The 16,855-nt window shown below is 39.6% G+C and overlaps 1 protein-coding gene across 1 annotated transcript in view; it reads left to right on the top strand.

Moving 5' to 3' along the window:
* The first annotated feature begins 10,402 nt into the window (after nt 1-10,402).
* The window catches only part of CNKSR3 (CNKSR family member 3), a 28,022-nt gene continuing 21,569 nt past the window's right edge, over nt 10,403-16,855 (top strand). Inside the window, exons 1-2 of the mRNA XM_009874417.1 lie at nt 10,403-10,478; nt 10,748-10,911. Coding sequence (XP_009872719.1) covers nt 10,403-10,478; nt 10,748-10,911 — 240 coding nt within the window. The remainder of the gene's footprint in view (nt 10,479-10,747; nt 10,912-16,855) is intronic.

The following is a 16,855-nucleotide window of genomic DNA, read 5'->3' as shown; positions in this document are numbered from 1 at the left end:
GAGATGAAAACAGACCTACCTTGAATAAAGATATTATAAATTCCTATTTGAGTATAATTTAAAATGTATTGCCCAGCATGTCTTCCAAGTGGACTTAGTATGAAGAAAAAGCCTTAGTGGAGTGAGGAAAAAATAATTCTGGAATCATCTGGTTTTCTCCACTTTTTACTTTTGATTTTACCACTTGTTTTTTGTTTCCTAAGAAAGACTTAGTGGTTCTTTGAGCCCATGTGCATTGGGAAACAAGTTCTGAGCATCCAAGAGCAGTGAGATTTTCAAGCCCAGGGTGGAACAGAGTTGCCACGTTTAAAATTTGGTGAAAGTTTCATTGTCAGACTTTTGACATAGTACATGAGGATGGTGCTTTATGTCACTAATGGCCTGTAGGATGCATGAATTTATCCTAATGTAAGTGGAACAGTTCTACACTCATTACTTGAGTGGAATTAATGAAGCCACTCTATGCTGCTGTAACAAAGTAACAAACTGCTGTTGAAGCCCTATTTAAGCAACATCTTTTGGTTAGTCACAGACATCAATTGCAAGCAGCAAAAAAACCCTAGAATTTTCTAGGGTATAGAACAAGCTGGCAGTGATTTTAGACCTTTCAAATTTTGTTGCATCTCTCTCTCACCACAGCCACTCAGTCATCTTTTTTGCCTCCTCTAACGCATGTGACTTTAAAGTTGTATTCTTTTACCATGCTAAAAGCTCTGTATTTGCTGACACTATCAGTCATGTCTTCACCAGAAAAATGATTTTATTAGGTTGTGACTAATACCAGGATATGTTCAATGAATGTGATGGCTGTCAAAAGAGTTTGAATGAATTAGTTGAAGAACAATCTTTTTAAATAATAATTAAATATGAATTTATCTGCCGTTGTGGTAGTCTACCACACAATGCTGTGCCAAGCTTTGTGGGTTTAAAATAATTTTTCTACAGGGGGATAATTTGCTTGCTAGATGTAAATAGTATGAAAACTCAATGTGAAAAAGAATGACAAGATCTGGGTCATACTTGCTGCAAGTGCTTCTGCATCAGTGGAAGGCCATTCTGAACCCATTTAATTACAGCTATCTTAAATGTAACCAACAGACATATTGGCACACCTTTGCACATGTTAGCATATTGGGCAAAGCAGTGTTTTCTTGTTTCAATTTGGAATTTATAGTAGCTCTTGGGTGCTACTTGAGCAATAAATGTTGATTAAATACATGTGCCTCATTACAGCTACAATATACAGCCATTTTATTTGGTTCATGCTGCCTTGCTTATGCGGTAGTATACCCAGGGGATGAATGCGAGTTGCATCTTGCCACAAGTAGGATATTTTTCTTACTCTTAAGTCGGGGAGGATGTTGTCAGCAGTGTCCCTGAAGACATCTTGTGGTATTGGCTAGGAAGCTATTTGGGTTTATCTTCTCAGGGCAGGTGTGCTCTCTATTTTAATGTCTTTTGCATGCATTTGCTGAATGTTGGCTTTCATCACATATTCTGTTGAAACGTAAGTGCCATGGCTATTTGCAGAGAACATATGGATATGCTCTGCTTCCGTCCCATTTATTTAGTTTGCCAAACAAAATCTGTGAAAGCATGGAAAGGTTGCTTTTGCCAAGTGTGGCTCGTCAGTGAGTGATGGTGTTGATTCTTAAAACAGAAAACCAAAGCATGAGTGTTGTGTTGTGTGAAGCTACTTCATCATGTGGAACTTAATCCTTGATGCAGACATAGAATGTACACCCAAGTCAACAGGAAACAATGATGTGCATCAGTTTTCTTCTTCTTTTTTTTTCCATCCTTCATCTTTCTCTGGTCAGCAGTCCTGTTCTGGTGGTGGCTGGGGTTAGCAAAGAGTTAAAGCTGAAATACTTGCCAGCCAGATACCATACTTCCAGGTGTTTGAGGTCTTGAGTATGAACCTTTGTTCGTGGTTCCTATTCTTTCTTCTTGGAAACTCATTTTCCCATATGAGTGTTTGGCGAGTCACTGTGGAGTCTGGCTGCGGAGTGGTAAGTCCTGAACAAAGGGTTGTTTCATCTCTTCCCTCTTCCTTCCAGGTGAGTCAAAACTTCAACCATAGAGGTCAAACTATAGTTAATGGCCAAATATTCAGTGGTGGAGCCAATTGGGAAGTGGGTGAGATTAGTGAGTGTGATGGCATCAAAGCCCCACTGGGTTATGGCCTAGTGTGTGCAGTGAGGACCCACAGCTGTCCCCTCCACCTCTGCTGGTGAAAAACATCACTGCATGTATACTCTCATCCACCTGCCTTCAAACTGGTCAGAATGTAATACAATGGATATTTTTTGTTGTTGTTAGTTGTGTTTTTGTTTTTACGTTTTTGTTTTGTTTCCTGGTGTACTCTACTTTTTCATGTCCAGAGGGAAAGCCCTGTCAGACTGAAAAAGACTTTAATGTCTATCTCTGCATGGTCGTGACATAGTGATCTATTTTTCAGTGTAGTAAAGTATGATTGGCCTATGTCTTCATGCTTCTATCTCGTTTTACGAAGCGAAGTTTTTCTGGCTAAACCTGTTGTTATACTCTGTCCTGTACGTCGTGTGCCAGCACATTTCATTTTACAATTTCTGTAACCTTACATTTTATTCCTGCCTTTAATTTGAAGCCTTAAAGCTATGTCATAATAAGAAACTCCCTATGGAAAATAGTAGAAACAGGTTTCTCTTGCCCCACCCCAATTTTTTCATGAGTTCCCTGAAAAAAGAACTATTAAAAAGAAAGATAGCTCAAGTCTTGAATTTTAGCTGAAATGCTTTTGGAATTAAATACCAAAATTTTAATTCATTATGGAATTGCTTTTATCTCAGTTTATTGTATGCTACCATTCACTCATGTCAAATGTGTTTGCAGTCCTGATGCAAGTTCACTTGTCAACTGAAGGTACAATTTCTAAACTAATCTACTCTTTCAATTTCCCACTTAGGTTATAATCCAGTCCCGAGATACTAACACTACGAGAGCAGCTGTGTGATTTGCTGTGATCTATTTCCTAGTATTAGCAGAGCCTGTTTTTGCTGTGTTTGTTTTTTTGCCAGTCTGCAAGAGCTTTGGGTATATCTTTGGCTAAAATTGATATCACAATTCAGTATTAGTATTAGTAATACTATTAGTATTAGTATTTAGCTTTTTCCTTCATTTCCTCCTGCCTTCTATTTCTCTATAGAGTTTTAAAAAAGTTTTGGAAAATCTTGTGTGACTATTACAGTAAATACTTACACCAATAGTAGCTTTCGTTAGCAACGAGATAACCATTTTCTGAAGTTTTAGGATAAAAGTAGTTAAAAGGAAGTTGCCATTTACATTTTGGTGCTGTGTATAGCACAGCTGTGGAAGTTGCTGTGCCGTGTGTCCTGTGCTATCTAGCTCAGTGTCCCATCCTGAATGTTTGCCAAAAAGGGATACGTTAAGGAGCATCATAGGAAAGGTGAAGAGCAACCAGAATGATAAGGGGACTTGAGGGTAAGTCTTAGAAAGAAAGGCTTAGGGTGCTGGGGCTGTTCAGCCTGGAGAAAAGGAGGCTGAGGGGAGACCTTATCACTCTCTGCAACTACCTGAAAGGCAGCTGCAGTGAGACGGGTGTTGGCCTCTTCTCCCCAGTGAACAGCGATAGGACAAGAGGCAACGGGTTCAATTTGTGCCAGAGGAAGTTTAGATTGGATATGAGGAGAAACTTCTTCACCGAAAGGGTGCTGAAACATTGGAATGGGTTGCTGAGGGAGGTGGTGGAGTCACCATCCCTGGACATGTTGGATGTGGCACTTCAGGAGATGTTTTAGTGTTAGGGTGTAGGGCTGTAGATTGGACTTGATAATCTTAAGGTCCTTTCCAGCCTTGATGTTTCTATGATTCTGTGATTACTATGACATATTGTGGGTTTCCTTCTGTAGGCTTTCTCAAAGCCTACAACCATTTCTGTTTGTCTTTCAGAGTCAGACATCACTTCTGTGGCATTTTCTTTGATGAACGTGTTCACTGTCCTGTGTGGATGTTGAACAATCATTACACAGTGCTGCGTGAAGAATTGCTCTTTCATTGCTTGTTTGGACCCGTTACATGCTAGTTTCTTTGGCTCTCCTTAATTCCTGTATTGAAAGAGATTATGTATAATCTTTGCTGTTTTTTCTGTGCTGCTTCTGGCCTTATAGGCCTTTACTTTGACTTTCTCTCTACAATCTGTTCTTCTGTAAAGACTTTGCTCTTCATGCCTACTTAGTTACCTGAAAATATTTTGTGAGGAAAATCTGAGTGGGTTTTTCTGGCTTTCATGGAGAGAGGCCTTGCTTTGCGAACCTACTGGACTTCTTGGAAGGGTTCAGCAAGCATGTGGACAAAAGCTGTTTTGGCTTTTCCTTACCAGGCTTCGTGTTTTACCCTGTGATGTGTTGAAGCTTATAGTGTATAGTGTATAGAAGCTTATAGTGTATAGTGTATAGTTCTCAAATTTATGGTCTGGACCATGATGATGGATACTGCTGGAATGTTCTCAATCAATGGCTTTGTAGGGAGGACTGTTAAAAAGTATAGCACAGCAGAAGGCTTTCAGTATGAGATTGTGTCTATGTGGAGTGACTGAAGGTTAAATACAGTCTCCATAGCCCTTCTGGTCAGGATGGTTTACAACCCAAATTTACTCACCAGTTCTTTTATTACAAGGCAGAGCTTTCAGTTTTGCATTCAAAAGAAACTAAGGGATTTATGGATGGATTTGAATGGAATGAATGAATTTATTTTGAGGTAGTGTGAGCACATGTGTACAGTCTGTTTTTCCAGGCTAAATGTTAGTTGGAAATACCGAAGATAGGAACATGTTGGAAAAGGCTTTCTGTTCAACTGTCAGTCAGAGGGGATTACAGACAGTAAAGTGCTCATTATCAAAGTTGAAGGTTTTGCCCTTTCCCTCTGTCCTGCTGTGACCTTCATGAGAGTGCTGCCCTTTGCACCTGTGCTGGCAACCAGAAGCCAGCAGTCTGTCTGGTTGCATTCCTGTATGAAGGTGGGGAGACACAAGTGACTTCTGTACCATTCTGACTCTTCTGGGCAGTGCCTGTCCTCAGCAAAGCTAGACCTGATGTCTGGTGAGGCAGCAGGCTGTGCTTGCTTGGTTAGGATGCAGATGATTAAAAAGAAATGTGGGAGAGTTGGTCACAACTGACTACATGAGGAGGACTTATTTTATAAACAAGCTGGTTTAAGCAGGAGACATTTTGTGATGCTTATAATAAGCAGTTCTTGCTCTTCAATTATTTTTTTTCTTTAGAGTGATTGATACTTCAGATGGTGGCAGTGTTATGAATAGTTGTGAAACTACTCGAAATAAAAAATTGAACAAGGAAGAATTTTTTACCTTTGGACACTAGACAGTAATTCCAAGATCGATTGGAGGCTTTTTTTTCCATGGCAAACTAAAGAATTTGAGCTCCTTTCTGGCCCCTATAAGTGGCTCACACCAGGTGATAACTAAACTTTTGTTATGAAAACTTATGGAAAGTTAAATGCTAAAACAATCATGATAGCTGAGAGACCATCTGGCATGAAGGTCTTAGAAAGTCAGTTTTTACCTAGGCTGAAATTATTACTGAATTAAGTTTCCACTGACTGGTCTAGATTTTTTTTATCATTTTTTTAAAGGACCTTGAATTCCTTTCTTAAAGTAATCTTTGGCTCGGTGGTATTGCAGGAGGAGAATGACATCTGTGGTGTTACAGTAGAACAACCTTCCCACTGCTTTCTATATTAAAGAAAACTCTGTTTTCTTTCTCCTTGAACTTTTCAGTTGGTTTCTTTTCACCCTGTACCTGCCCTGTTGAGCTGCTTCAGCTTTTCACAGTGGTCTTGCTGACCGTTTTTCCTTACTTTCATTTGCCTTCTCAGGTGCTGGTTCACCCTCTTATGCAGTAGCTCTACTCTCTTTCTAGTGTTTGTTTGCTGCCTTGCTTCCCCTCCTGCTTTTTCTTCTATTAATTTTTTCCATTCCTGGAAACAGATGGAGGAAGCAAAGGGAGGAAGCCATCACAATAACAGTTATAAAACGATATGCAATATAAATGATAATATAGTGACACATACCATGGGATATGCCAAAGATTCTCCTAGAATTGAGGATCTTTCAAAGCTCAGGAGGATCGACTGAAGCTGGTGTGTGCAAGGAATCCCTGGAGATTAAAAGTGGCAACTGAATAGGCCCTGAGGGAGAGACCTGAAAAAAAGTGACCTTCTTAGATGGGAAGATCCGGTTCTCACATTTCAATGTATATTTCTGAAGGTCATGAGGTGAAAAAGACTTTGGCAGTCCTATCTAGCTGTCAGTCCAAGGGAGCCCCTTGATTGGCTGAGGTTTGTAGTTAAACCTTGATGCTACCTTGAGATGCCAGGTGCTGCCAGTTAGAGTCACTCAGCAGAGATAAGTACATGTTCATAGTAATAAGGGTTGTATTTCCATTGAAACAGTGAACAGTGATCCCCGTGATGGTGCTGTGTGAAGGAGAAGATCTGGTACTTAAAGTTCTTCCTCTGTTCAGGTGGCTGGTGCTTCTCCTGCTTCCTCGTGTCAGCTTTGGCATTTTATGAGCTATCCTGAGAAGCTGTTGAAGTTCCTGAGCTTATGGAAGATGATCCCTGGCACCTTTCGGTTCTCCCCTCCCCATTGTTTCCTCAGTTCCTTGCCCTGTCCACCTCCCCTTCCCCTTCCTTGCTCCCTTCCCCACCCTCCCCAAGTGTACAGTCCCGGTGGTCTCACAGAAGTGTGAGAGAGAGTGGGATGCTGGGAGGAATGAAGAGTTGGTGAGGTAGCTGGGTTTGGACCTGTGACTCTAATACATTAGTTAACTGTTTTTATTGCTTTATGTTAAGTAAATTATTTGTTAATGTCTACCACAAAAAGTGAGCAAAAAGCGTGAAACTACTTAATGACTCTGAATGACTGACATGTGTCGACAGTAGAAATGTTAATTCTCTCTGAATAGTAAACTGATAGTTATGGCTTAGACCCAAGCCTCTCCTTTCACACTCTCAAAGCTGTTTTTCCCCCCTCAATTCTCATTCAAAATAACATTCTTAATCTTAGAAACAGACTGAGATATCAGTGCAAATGTTTAAGTGTAAGCCCTGTCCTAATGTTTTTGCATGAATGCAAGGTATTGAATGTCTTTTTGGGGTGCTTTGCGTGGTGGTTGAAGGTTATTTTAGACAGAAAAGTCTAGACAGTTCTTAGGATCTATTGCACATCTCTACACCTGCCAAAATTTGGAATGGAGTTTTGTTCAAGTTACACTGCGGTTACTCAGAAGGGTTTTCATAATACAAATAACACTATACTACTCTCTCTCTTTCGTCCTCCCTTGCCAAAAAAGCACTGCTACTATGGTTGTAAAGTATGGGTAACATTCTGCAATTGTTATCTCTATTTCCATCTTTCCTCATTCGTTAACAGTTCTGTAAGTAGAAAGGATGTTATCTTTCTTGCCTGGTTTTTATGTATGTGCAAGGAATAATAGAAAGACTTCTCACATGCAATCGAGACAAATGCTCTTTAAGCACACTTAAGCATAAAAGGGCTCTTTGGTGATAAGGAAGATAGTTAAAGGCATCTTTTCCAATGTCAGTCTTAACTGTATTTTTTCAGAAATAGAGGAAAATATTTTCTTGCTTGAACATGCTAGTATTGCGCTCTTGAAAATGACCTGAAATATAACAAAGCATCTTTGAGTAATGCAGACTGCTTTTTATCATTTTTAATTCTTCTAAGTTTCTCAAAAATATCTGGACTTTTCTAATGGGCAATATCAAGCCTAAGTGAGGCTCTGAAGTTCAGAGAGAAAATATGTGGAAAGAACTGAGATTTTTGGAAGAAGGAAAAATAAGCAGTTCATTTAGATTACCAGGACATTTGAATGCTGACTTTTTGAACTTTACTTAAATATTATAAAATTTATTTTACTGAACTGATTTATGAAACTTTTTTCCTCCCTTTTCCTTTCCCTTTTGGAGGAATAGGAATTGTTTAGTATGGATATGATGTTTAAACATTTCATTCGTACGATGGAAGATTAAACAATAGACTGTAAATGTGGTTGCAATTGCAATTAAAATGTTTAAGATTTTTCCCTATGTTTCTTAGTAAAAATTATAACACTAATGTTAGTAAGCTCATATTAAACTGTTAGTGAGTGCTCACTGTGAGTGTGTGGGTCTGTCTTCACTTCCTACTTTGCATAGTTTTGGTCACTTAATCTTAAATAGATTTTTAGCTGAGTGGCTGTGCCTCTGTGTTGCCTGTTTTGAATTAACATTTGTGTGGTTTTGTAATATTTTATAAAATATAATTTTATGGTGTGATTTTAGAAGTATTGTTTTTAAGGACTCTTATTGAAAAAATATTTTAGAGATAACTGTTCTAGTTTTAATAGACTTTCAAGAACAAGCAAATATGAATTAAAAAAAACAACACAGGCAAGGTGAAAACCATAGTTGTGTTTCTTCGGGGAATATAAATGTCTGTGATTCTCATGTTTTAGGATAGAATGAGGATCTAGAAAGTTGAGTCAACACACAGAAAGGCAAAAGCAACCCTGCATGTGAAAAATTTAAAAAAGAAAAGCTTTATGCTGAATAAGGTATTTTATTTTAGGTGTTTGTGTAATTTGTAATGAAAACGATGGACTTACAATGGCAAATGATGGGAAACAGTGATCTGCAAGTCTGCATTAAAAATTGGGAATGCAAAAAATGTGCACTGTATGTCAGCCTCACTTGAGAATTTGTTTTGAAAAAATAAATTGTTAAACAATGAAGGCCAGATCTTTTTATTATTTTTCCTGGGAAAAGAGTTTGTGTAGCCTAAGGAAGAATTTGGTGGCTGTGGGAAAGAGAACACTGGGCTCAATTTTCAAGATTTATGCAGCATTGCCAAGACAGATGGGAAGAAACAAGAGTGCGCCCCAAACAACTGCAGCCCTGGGAGACTCTACTCATCTTGCATGCAGGTTTTCCCATTCATAGTGATGCTTAAAAATCAAGCTGTGCACACTAGTACCTCTGCACGTGGAGGAGTCAAGCTTGTTCAGCCGGAGTTTGATGTACCGCAAAAATTAAGCTTGCCCGAGTCACGTAAAGGGGTGACTGTTAAGTGCCAGAGTGTCTGTCATTAATTTCTAAGTTCTGAAGACGAGCGATGGGGGTTAAGTCAGCCCGTGCCTTTGAGAGCCCCCAACCTACAGACCTGCTGGGACCAGACACTGCAAGGCAGCAGTGACTGCTTGTGCTGCTGTTATGAAGCGAATGCTTCATGTGACTCCTAGAACCCCCCCTTGTGATTTGTCTTGAATGTTTCCTTGGCAGTGGAGTGTACTGGGAATGCTTGTTTGCCAGACCGCTACTGCAGCTCCATGAGTGGAACTGAGCGATGGTCTTCTGGCTCTTGTTTCCTTGTCATTTAGGATGCTGTTCAAGTTTCTCCTCAACATCCTGCAGCCATCTCAATGGCTTCCTTTAGAGCCAGCATGGTGGATAAACATCCTTTATACAGCTAAGGGTTCAATTTTCTTAAAAACTGAATGATCAAACAATGTACCTACTGTGGATGCTACCAAGTAGATGTCGAATGTGTAATTTGAATTTTTGCTCATGTCAACAACTTTCCGTGAACATTTCTACAAAACAGATCTGAATGGATCCATTCTTTTTGCTCCAGCTAACATGTTGAAGTGGAACAGGGCATCAAGAGCACTGCATACATCAATCCAGATTTTTTCCTCCAGATTTGTGTTGCTCACAGGATCTTTAAGAACGGAGGAAATGACCAGAATACGCAAGAAAACAGGATTAACACATGAAGTTTTGTTAAATAAAGCAAAATGAAAACCAGAAATCCTTTCTGTAATCACTGGGGAAGAGATAATGTAGAGAACAGGATCATAGAATCACAATTTAAAGTGAGGATTTGGGGGGTATTGCTTGGACAAAATAATGTAAACTGTTTTAAAAATGCTTCATAGGTACAAAAGTGAATTAGATTTCTTATTCATATGTGCTGTTAATCCCTAGCAAGAGGAAGGAATGGCTGATTCAGAAAGCTGCAGGGCCTCGTAAATCAAGGGAATAATGAGACTTGAGCCAAACATCATTTTGATTGCTTTGCCTTTGATCATTCCATTTTCCTCTCATCATTCATTCAGCCTTTTTCTATAAAAGTGAATGAGGAATCGTGGGGTTCTGTACTTTTGTTTGCTTGTTTAAGTAGGCTTTAGGCAAGATCTTTGTTCTTGCCTTGACTTGTGGTTGTGGGTTTTTTTGGGGTTTTTTTTTTTTTTTGGTCAGTTAGTATTTTTGGTTTTTGATTGCACTTTGGAGTTTTGAGGTACCCTGGTAGCTGAGTCTACACATGCCCCCTGATAACTTTGTCCATGCAAATACCAAAGGGATGTTTTTACCTGCTGAGCTTGAGCAACAGGGAGCAGGTTGGTCATGCATTGATTTGATGATCCATGTAACCCGTGTGCTCCATTTCTGTGTCCCTATGGTACAACTTCAGTTGCAATGCAAGTTTCTTTCATGATTTGACATTGCACGTTGTATGAATTTGCAATTTATGCCTTTTACAGGGTTTGTTTTTTTTTGTGTGGCTTTTAGGGGTTTGTTGTTTTTTTTTTTTCTAATTGGGGGGAAAGGGAATAAAAGACAGAATTTTGTAATCACATCATCTACTCTCTCTTTTGTGTTTTGGTAGGGCTGGATGATTGCTTGCAGCAGTATGTCCATAAATTTGAACGGGAGAAGATAAACGGTGAACAGCTGTTACAGATTTCTCACCAGGACCTTGAAGACTTGGGTATCTCACGGATTGGACACCAGGAACTGGTTCTAGAGGCTGTGGATCTCCTGTGTGCACTGGTTAGTTAAGTGGTAAACAGACATGTAAAGAAGTTTTTAAAAGCTCTTTTTGGTGAATAACTAAGGCAAGTCTGATAAAATCAGACTACACGTCGCTTGCTTTCTGTTATACACCACAGTAAAAGAAAACCATTTGTTGAATTCTCACAAGATTTATATTAGTACTTCTAACTTTTTCCTAGCAATGCTAATTAATTTGGTTGCACTTCTAAAGAAAAAAGTTGACTAATATTGTTAGTTCTTTTTGGCTCATAACTGCTAGCAAATAGAGCGAATTTATCATAGAAGATTGAAGACATACTGTTGAAATGACAGCTTCTAGTGGTTTACCCATGAGTTGAAATGGGTTTAGGACAATTCTGTTGTCTACATGCATTGTGAAGAAAATGTTCTTGCAATGAGGACTATTTTGCTAAGTCAGTTAATGTTGAGTTCTATTCTCACTGGATTTGGAACTTAAGCTGTTCCTCTATCTTACTTGTGATACATAACTTAGAATCATAGAATCTTAGAACAGTTTTCGATGGAAGAGACTTTCAAGATCAAGTCCAACCTTTGTCCTAGCTCTATCAACACCACTAAACCATGTCCCTCAGCGCAACATCTACTCATCTCTTAAACACCTCTCTGAAAAGAATAAATATATTTTGGATTGTTTTGCTAATGTAGGCTGTATTTAAAAGCTGTAGTTTGGACACAGTCTTGAAGATGTGTTTGATGAAACGCAACGAATGAACACCAGAGGTATGTATCATTCCAGCAGGGAGAAGGGTGGGAAAGGCTGCCCAGTGATTCCTCTGCCAGCACTGGCCTGCCTTCCCTTCATTAGACAAGACTTGCAGCTCTAAGCATACTTTTCTTAAAATGGAGAGTCTTTATTGCTTGTGTGATACGTGCTGTATTTGCTGCAAGGAGGTGCTACAGGGATCATTTGTATTCCATAACTATGAATGAGTTGGATAGCTTGTACTGAATGAACTGCATTTAATGAAATCACTTCATACAGTCTGAAATGTCTCACAAAGACTTGCTCTTATATTTGAGAAACGTTTTATTTCCTCTTTAGCATTTGATGTATCAAAAACTTTTAACATTTAACATTTAACTTGACAATATAATGGAAGAATGTAAATAGCCTGAAAATCAGTTCATGCTGTGGGAAGGGATAATCTGTCAGGCAAGTAAAGGGGTCTGGTGAGTTAGTAAATGTACAGTGTGCTATATACAGTCCTGACTGAAGTAGTGGACATGGCAGCCCCCAAAGGAACTTTTTGTACTTTTTTAAAATATTAGAATAAAATGAACAAAGCTGGACTACTGCCAGAACCTAAAGCTGTGTTTTATCTCTTACAATTTCCTTCAAATTTCCTTTGTAGACAAAAGTTTTGACCTCAGACTCGTTTCTGGAAATCCTTTGTGAAATGAAGCTCAAGCTTAATGCATTAGACAGCACATATTGCGGCTGAAATGTCCTTGTTCCCTTTTAATGGCAGAGGAGGAATTCCTGTGTTTTAAGTATGCCCTTTTTCGCCTTCTGGATGCCCCTTCCCTTGAGTTTTTGGTATCGTTGTACAAAATCACCACTGATTTAGTTCCCGAAGGGATGGTGTGTTTTAAGTTCCAGTGACAGCCAGTTTTTCATTTTGCTGTCTCTTTTTGTGTGAAAAAATAAAGGCTTCTCTGTTCTGCCAGTATTAGTTCTTTTAAAGTGGGTCTGTGTATTTATATCATTTAGTGGATGATGTGTGTGTATGTATATGGTGACATTTCCCTAACTTTTGGGGCTTTGATTTAAAAAAGAAAGCAACTAATTTGAGGAGTATTTTTTCCTTTCTCTTCTCTTCACCCCTTGCCCACATGTTTTTAGTGCACACTGCAGAAGTGTATCATTGGCTAGACCAGGCTGAGGTTAGGCTTTGAAAGGTGTTCTGGGGGGAGGAGGTGAGTAGGAAGGAGGGCTAAGAGAGAGGTTTTGGTGGTTCCCCAGTCTTGGAGTTCTCCAGAAGAATTTCCCTTTTCATCTAGTTTTGCCTTGGTGGTTTTCCAGCTGAGATTCTTTCAGATCCGTGCTTTGGTTCCCTTGCTCTGTAAGAACACTTGCAGCTCTAAAAGTGGTGAACAGCTGTCTTTGGAACATCTTTCTCCTGCAGGAACTCTTTTCAAGCATTGACCATACAGATCTTTTTTTCCAGCCTCAGTAGATCAGTCATAAAAATACAGTGTGAAGGTAGTACTTTGCTTGAGAAAGGATACCAAATACACTTTGTTGTTGTTTTTAGAAGTTTTAGTAGGGATAGAGCCCTTTTGGCAGCTACTCTTCCAAGCTGAAAATATATCTGCAAGTTATGGTGTTTGCTGTCATAGTAAGTGAACTCTAGAAGCAGTATAGCTGAAAGAGAAATGAACATGTCTTTCTCAGCTGCTTTGGGGATGGGATAGTGTTCCCTCATCTCTTCATAGCAACGAAGCTGCAGCTGAAGAGGCAGGAGGAGATTGTGTGGACAGTGATAAAAAGTGAAAGTTTCCTTTAATCACGTGTTTCTGTGCCTCTCAAGCTGATTTAACAGAGATTTCTGAACAGCTGTTGAAGACTTATTTAAGGAATTTAGAGGAGGTATCAAAGGAACTGAATTCCCCAGAGGGGAAAGGAGCATCAACTTGAGTGCCTCCATCTTTTTGTCAACAATATTTGCTTGGGGGAGGAAAGGGATGGAAGACATTTTTTAGTTGACTGAAGTATTTTCTTGAGGGGACAAATATGCTTTTTAAACTTTTACAGAACCACAAAAGCAGAGACAGGGATTCAGAAAATAATCTTTCTCAACCAAACAATGGAGACAAAAAGCATCTAGAGTGCTAGTGAAATCTAAATGCTTACTCATCATCGTCTGATGTTGAGTAGACTTGCCTGTTTGTGCTTAATAAATATAAAACAATGCAAGCATTAACAGGAGAACGGCATGCAAATATTTTCACATTTAATGTGTTCTTTGGATTAGATTTCTGAATCTCTACATATACTGTGTGAGGGGAGAGTTTGGAAGAAAAAAGGAGCTGATTTTCTTGAGGTTAGGATGAAGAGGTACTAGTTTTAAACAGTCTAAAAAACCACAAGCTAACAGCAAGCCAAAAATCAAAAGGAACATCATTTTTAGCATTATGTCTTTGATAATTTCACTGGTAGTAATGTTCTGCTGGTGTATTTGCAGTGCAACAAAATATAACATCATAACATAAAATAGAATATAGATACAACTAGACTTATCCTTTTTGGCTAATTCTTGTCAAGAGCACCGTATCTGTGAACCACCTCATAAGATTTCAGTTCTCTAGAGGTCTTAAATTTAGTGCTGTTTATTAGGAAATTTGGGACTCCAAAGGATTCTTTAGGATGTATTTTTGTTAAAAGTAAGAGAGCAAGAATGGGTAACTGTGACTGTATCTTATGTTAACTCCAGTGCTTATATAGGTATGCAGTGAGTTGGATCAGCTTTTGAGCAGGCATTCAGTCTAGTTTTATTAATTATGTTTTTTCCCAGAGCTGCTTTTCAGTTGGATCAGCCAGCGGATCCAGCTCATCACACTGCGGCACATTTAACATGACTGCGAAGGGGAAGGTGATGCTGCCTCTGACCGGCAGCAGAGTTCTGGATCAGCCGGAGTCAGCTCTGACATAACTGCTGTACTAGTTTGCCTTAAGATAGCCACGCTTTTTTTTATTTATTGTTCTTTTATATTGGCTGCCTGACCATGAGAAAGTATTTGGTCAGTGTACTTTTTCTTATTAAATGCAATGGAGTTTGGAAAGAGTGTGTCCTTGCGCGCATATGCTCTCTTGTGCACGTGTCTGTGCTGTCTCTGGCTCTAGCCCTGTGTGTGGCTCCTCAGGTTAATGAGTAACAACCTGGGAATGTTTGACATAGGGTGCTCTTGACCGATGGCTTCAGCCTGTGTTTCAATGAAAGCAACTTTGATGTTTTAAATCGGGAAATTGTAACGTGTCCTTTGGCTCATGAGCAACATCTAAAACATTTTGATTGCTTAAACAATAATCTGTTAAACAACGTAGCCTCAGTCTTGTAGAAATATTTCAAAAAAAAAGAAAAAAAAGCCTGCTAAGCTTTGCACTTCAACTATGTGTCACTGTGAACACACTGTGGTGTGCTGCCATGCTGTCAGCATTCCTATCTGTCCTGAATTGGGGCTACAGCTCCATGAGAAGTTAAGTTAATCCAAGTCAGCTGCTGCCTCCACTCCCTCATGCTTTAGGGATCTTTTGTGTTTGTACTAACCTGACCCTGTGGAGAGCTACTTCAGTGAGCTAAACCCACTGAGAGCACACTACAATAAAAAAAGGGTTGTGTTGTTTTTTTTTTTTTTTAAATGCTTTAGTTCCCCAAACGAGCCCTTCCAACACACAAGACACTGCGAGAAATAGGTGGTTTTGTGTGAGGTGGTCAAGACAGCATGAGCTTGTGTGGAAACATTGCTGTATCTGGTGAAGGGGCATAATATTTTAGAGCAAACAGGTAAGGAGACTGGCTTGCCCTTGGAGCAAAGGTGGTTTGAGCTGTGATGACCCTTTGTTCTGGGAAAGTTCATCCCTCAGGCTGATCCATAGTTGGAGAATTTGGCAGCCCATACTGAAGAGATGCATGCTTCCTGTTGTGCTGGATAGGCATAGTGCTTAGCCAGGACTTTTCCTAGAGCATATGTCATGTGTGCTCCGCTAGAGTCTCTAGGGCAAGTTGTAGGAATGCTTAGTGCAGGGACTAGAGAGTTTGACTGTGATGTGCTCTTGATACGCTGTTGGGGAGACCAATTGCAGTCATAAGTTGGAGCCCCTGTATCTCCAGAGGCAACACCTCTGTTGAAGTCCACCTCAAGACTCAGAACTACTTGAGAGAATTATTTAAAAACTAGTTGAACTGGAAAAGTCACATTGGACTGACCCACTGTATAAATCAAGTGAAAGAGGTGTGATAAGGAATATGTGAATGTTTTCGGGCCAAAGCCAAAATCTGAGTTGACGTTACTGACACGTATCCTCTTAAATGCCAGGGCCATCTCTGAGCATAGACACCCAGAGGTGGTGGGCACAGTTTCTGCACCTGAACGACAGAAAGGAAGACTTGGAGACACTTAAAAATATGAAGACTCTCTCAAATTCTGACCAGAGTAATTAGGTAGTTATACCAATGTAGAGAAGAAAATCTTTCATATTTTCTGCCTTTTTATAGAAGGATTGGTGTCAGCATCCCTCTTCAAGGGAGAAATTTCTGGCACATGGCTACTTTGAAATTCTTGTGCTCACAAGAACATACCCGCACCCAGACCTGCTGGTGAAAAAGCATTCCTCCAAAAACAGATTAATATGCATTGTCCTGTGAGGAGGAGAGAACTAATGGTGAGAAATGCCTCTGAGTGATGTGTTTTGGTTGTTTTTGTTAAAAGATAATAAATTCACACATGACAGTGTGCAAGTGCTTTAACATTGTTTAGCAATCCAAATCTTTCCATCTTTGTGATTCTGGAAATTTTAAGGATATCCTTTGCTGTTGCAACAGTGGCATTTTTTAAATTGGATGTATCCTCTCAACCCCTACTCCTGGCTGCACTTTAAGGGTATTTCCTTGCCAAGAGCCCTCAGGGGGAGGAGAAAAGCACTTGTGTAACTTATACCCACTGGGATCTTATCCATAGGACATGGTAGGTATTTTAAAGGTCGCTGAGTAGCTGAAATCTCTTCTTACACTAGTGAGTTTCTTTGGGGCAAAGGTTCTCTTTCATCTTTTGTAAATGACTTAATCTAAAGTATTCCAGTGTGTTTTGTGGATGCTTGACAGCGGAGGGAACGGAGCCACAAGCCAGGAGTGCACTCTAGCAGGAAAGAAGTCAGCGGCATCCTGGCCTGTGTTAATGGGAGCTTGGCCAGGAGAGGGAG

The sequence above is a fragment of the Apaloderma vittatum genome, unplaced genomic scaffold (genome assembly GCF_000703405.1).
Source record: "Apaloderma vittatum isolate BGI_N311 unplaced genomic scaffold, ASM70340v1 scaffold21128, whole genome shotgun sequence".
Classification (NCBI taxonomy): Eukaryota; Metazoa; Chordata; class Aves; order Trogoniformes; family Trogonidae; genus Apaloderma; species Apaloderma vittatum.
This window is presented reverse-complemented; position numbering and strand designations above follow the sequence as displayed.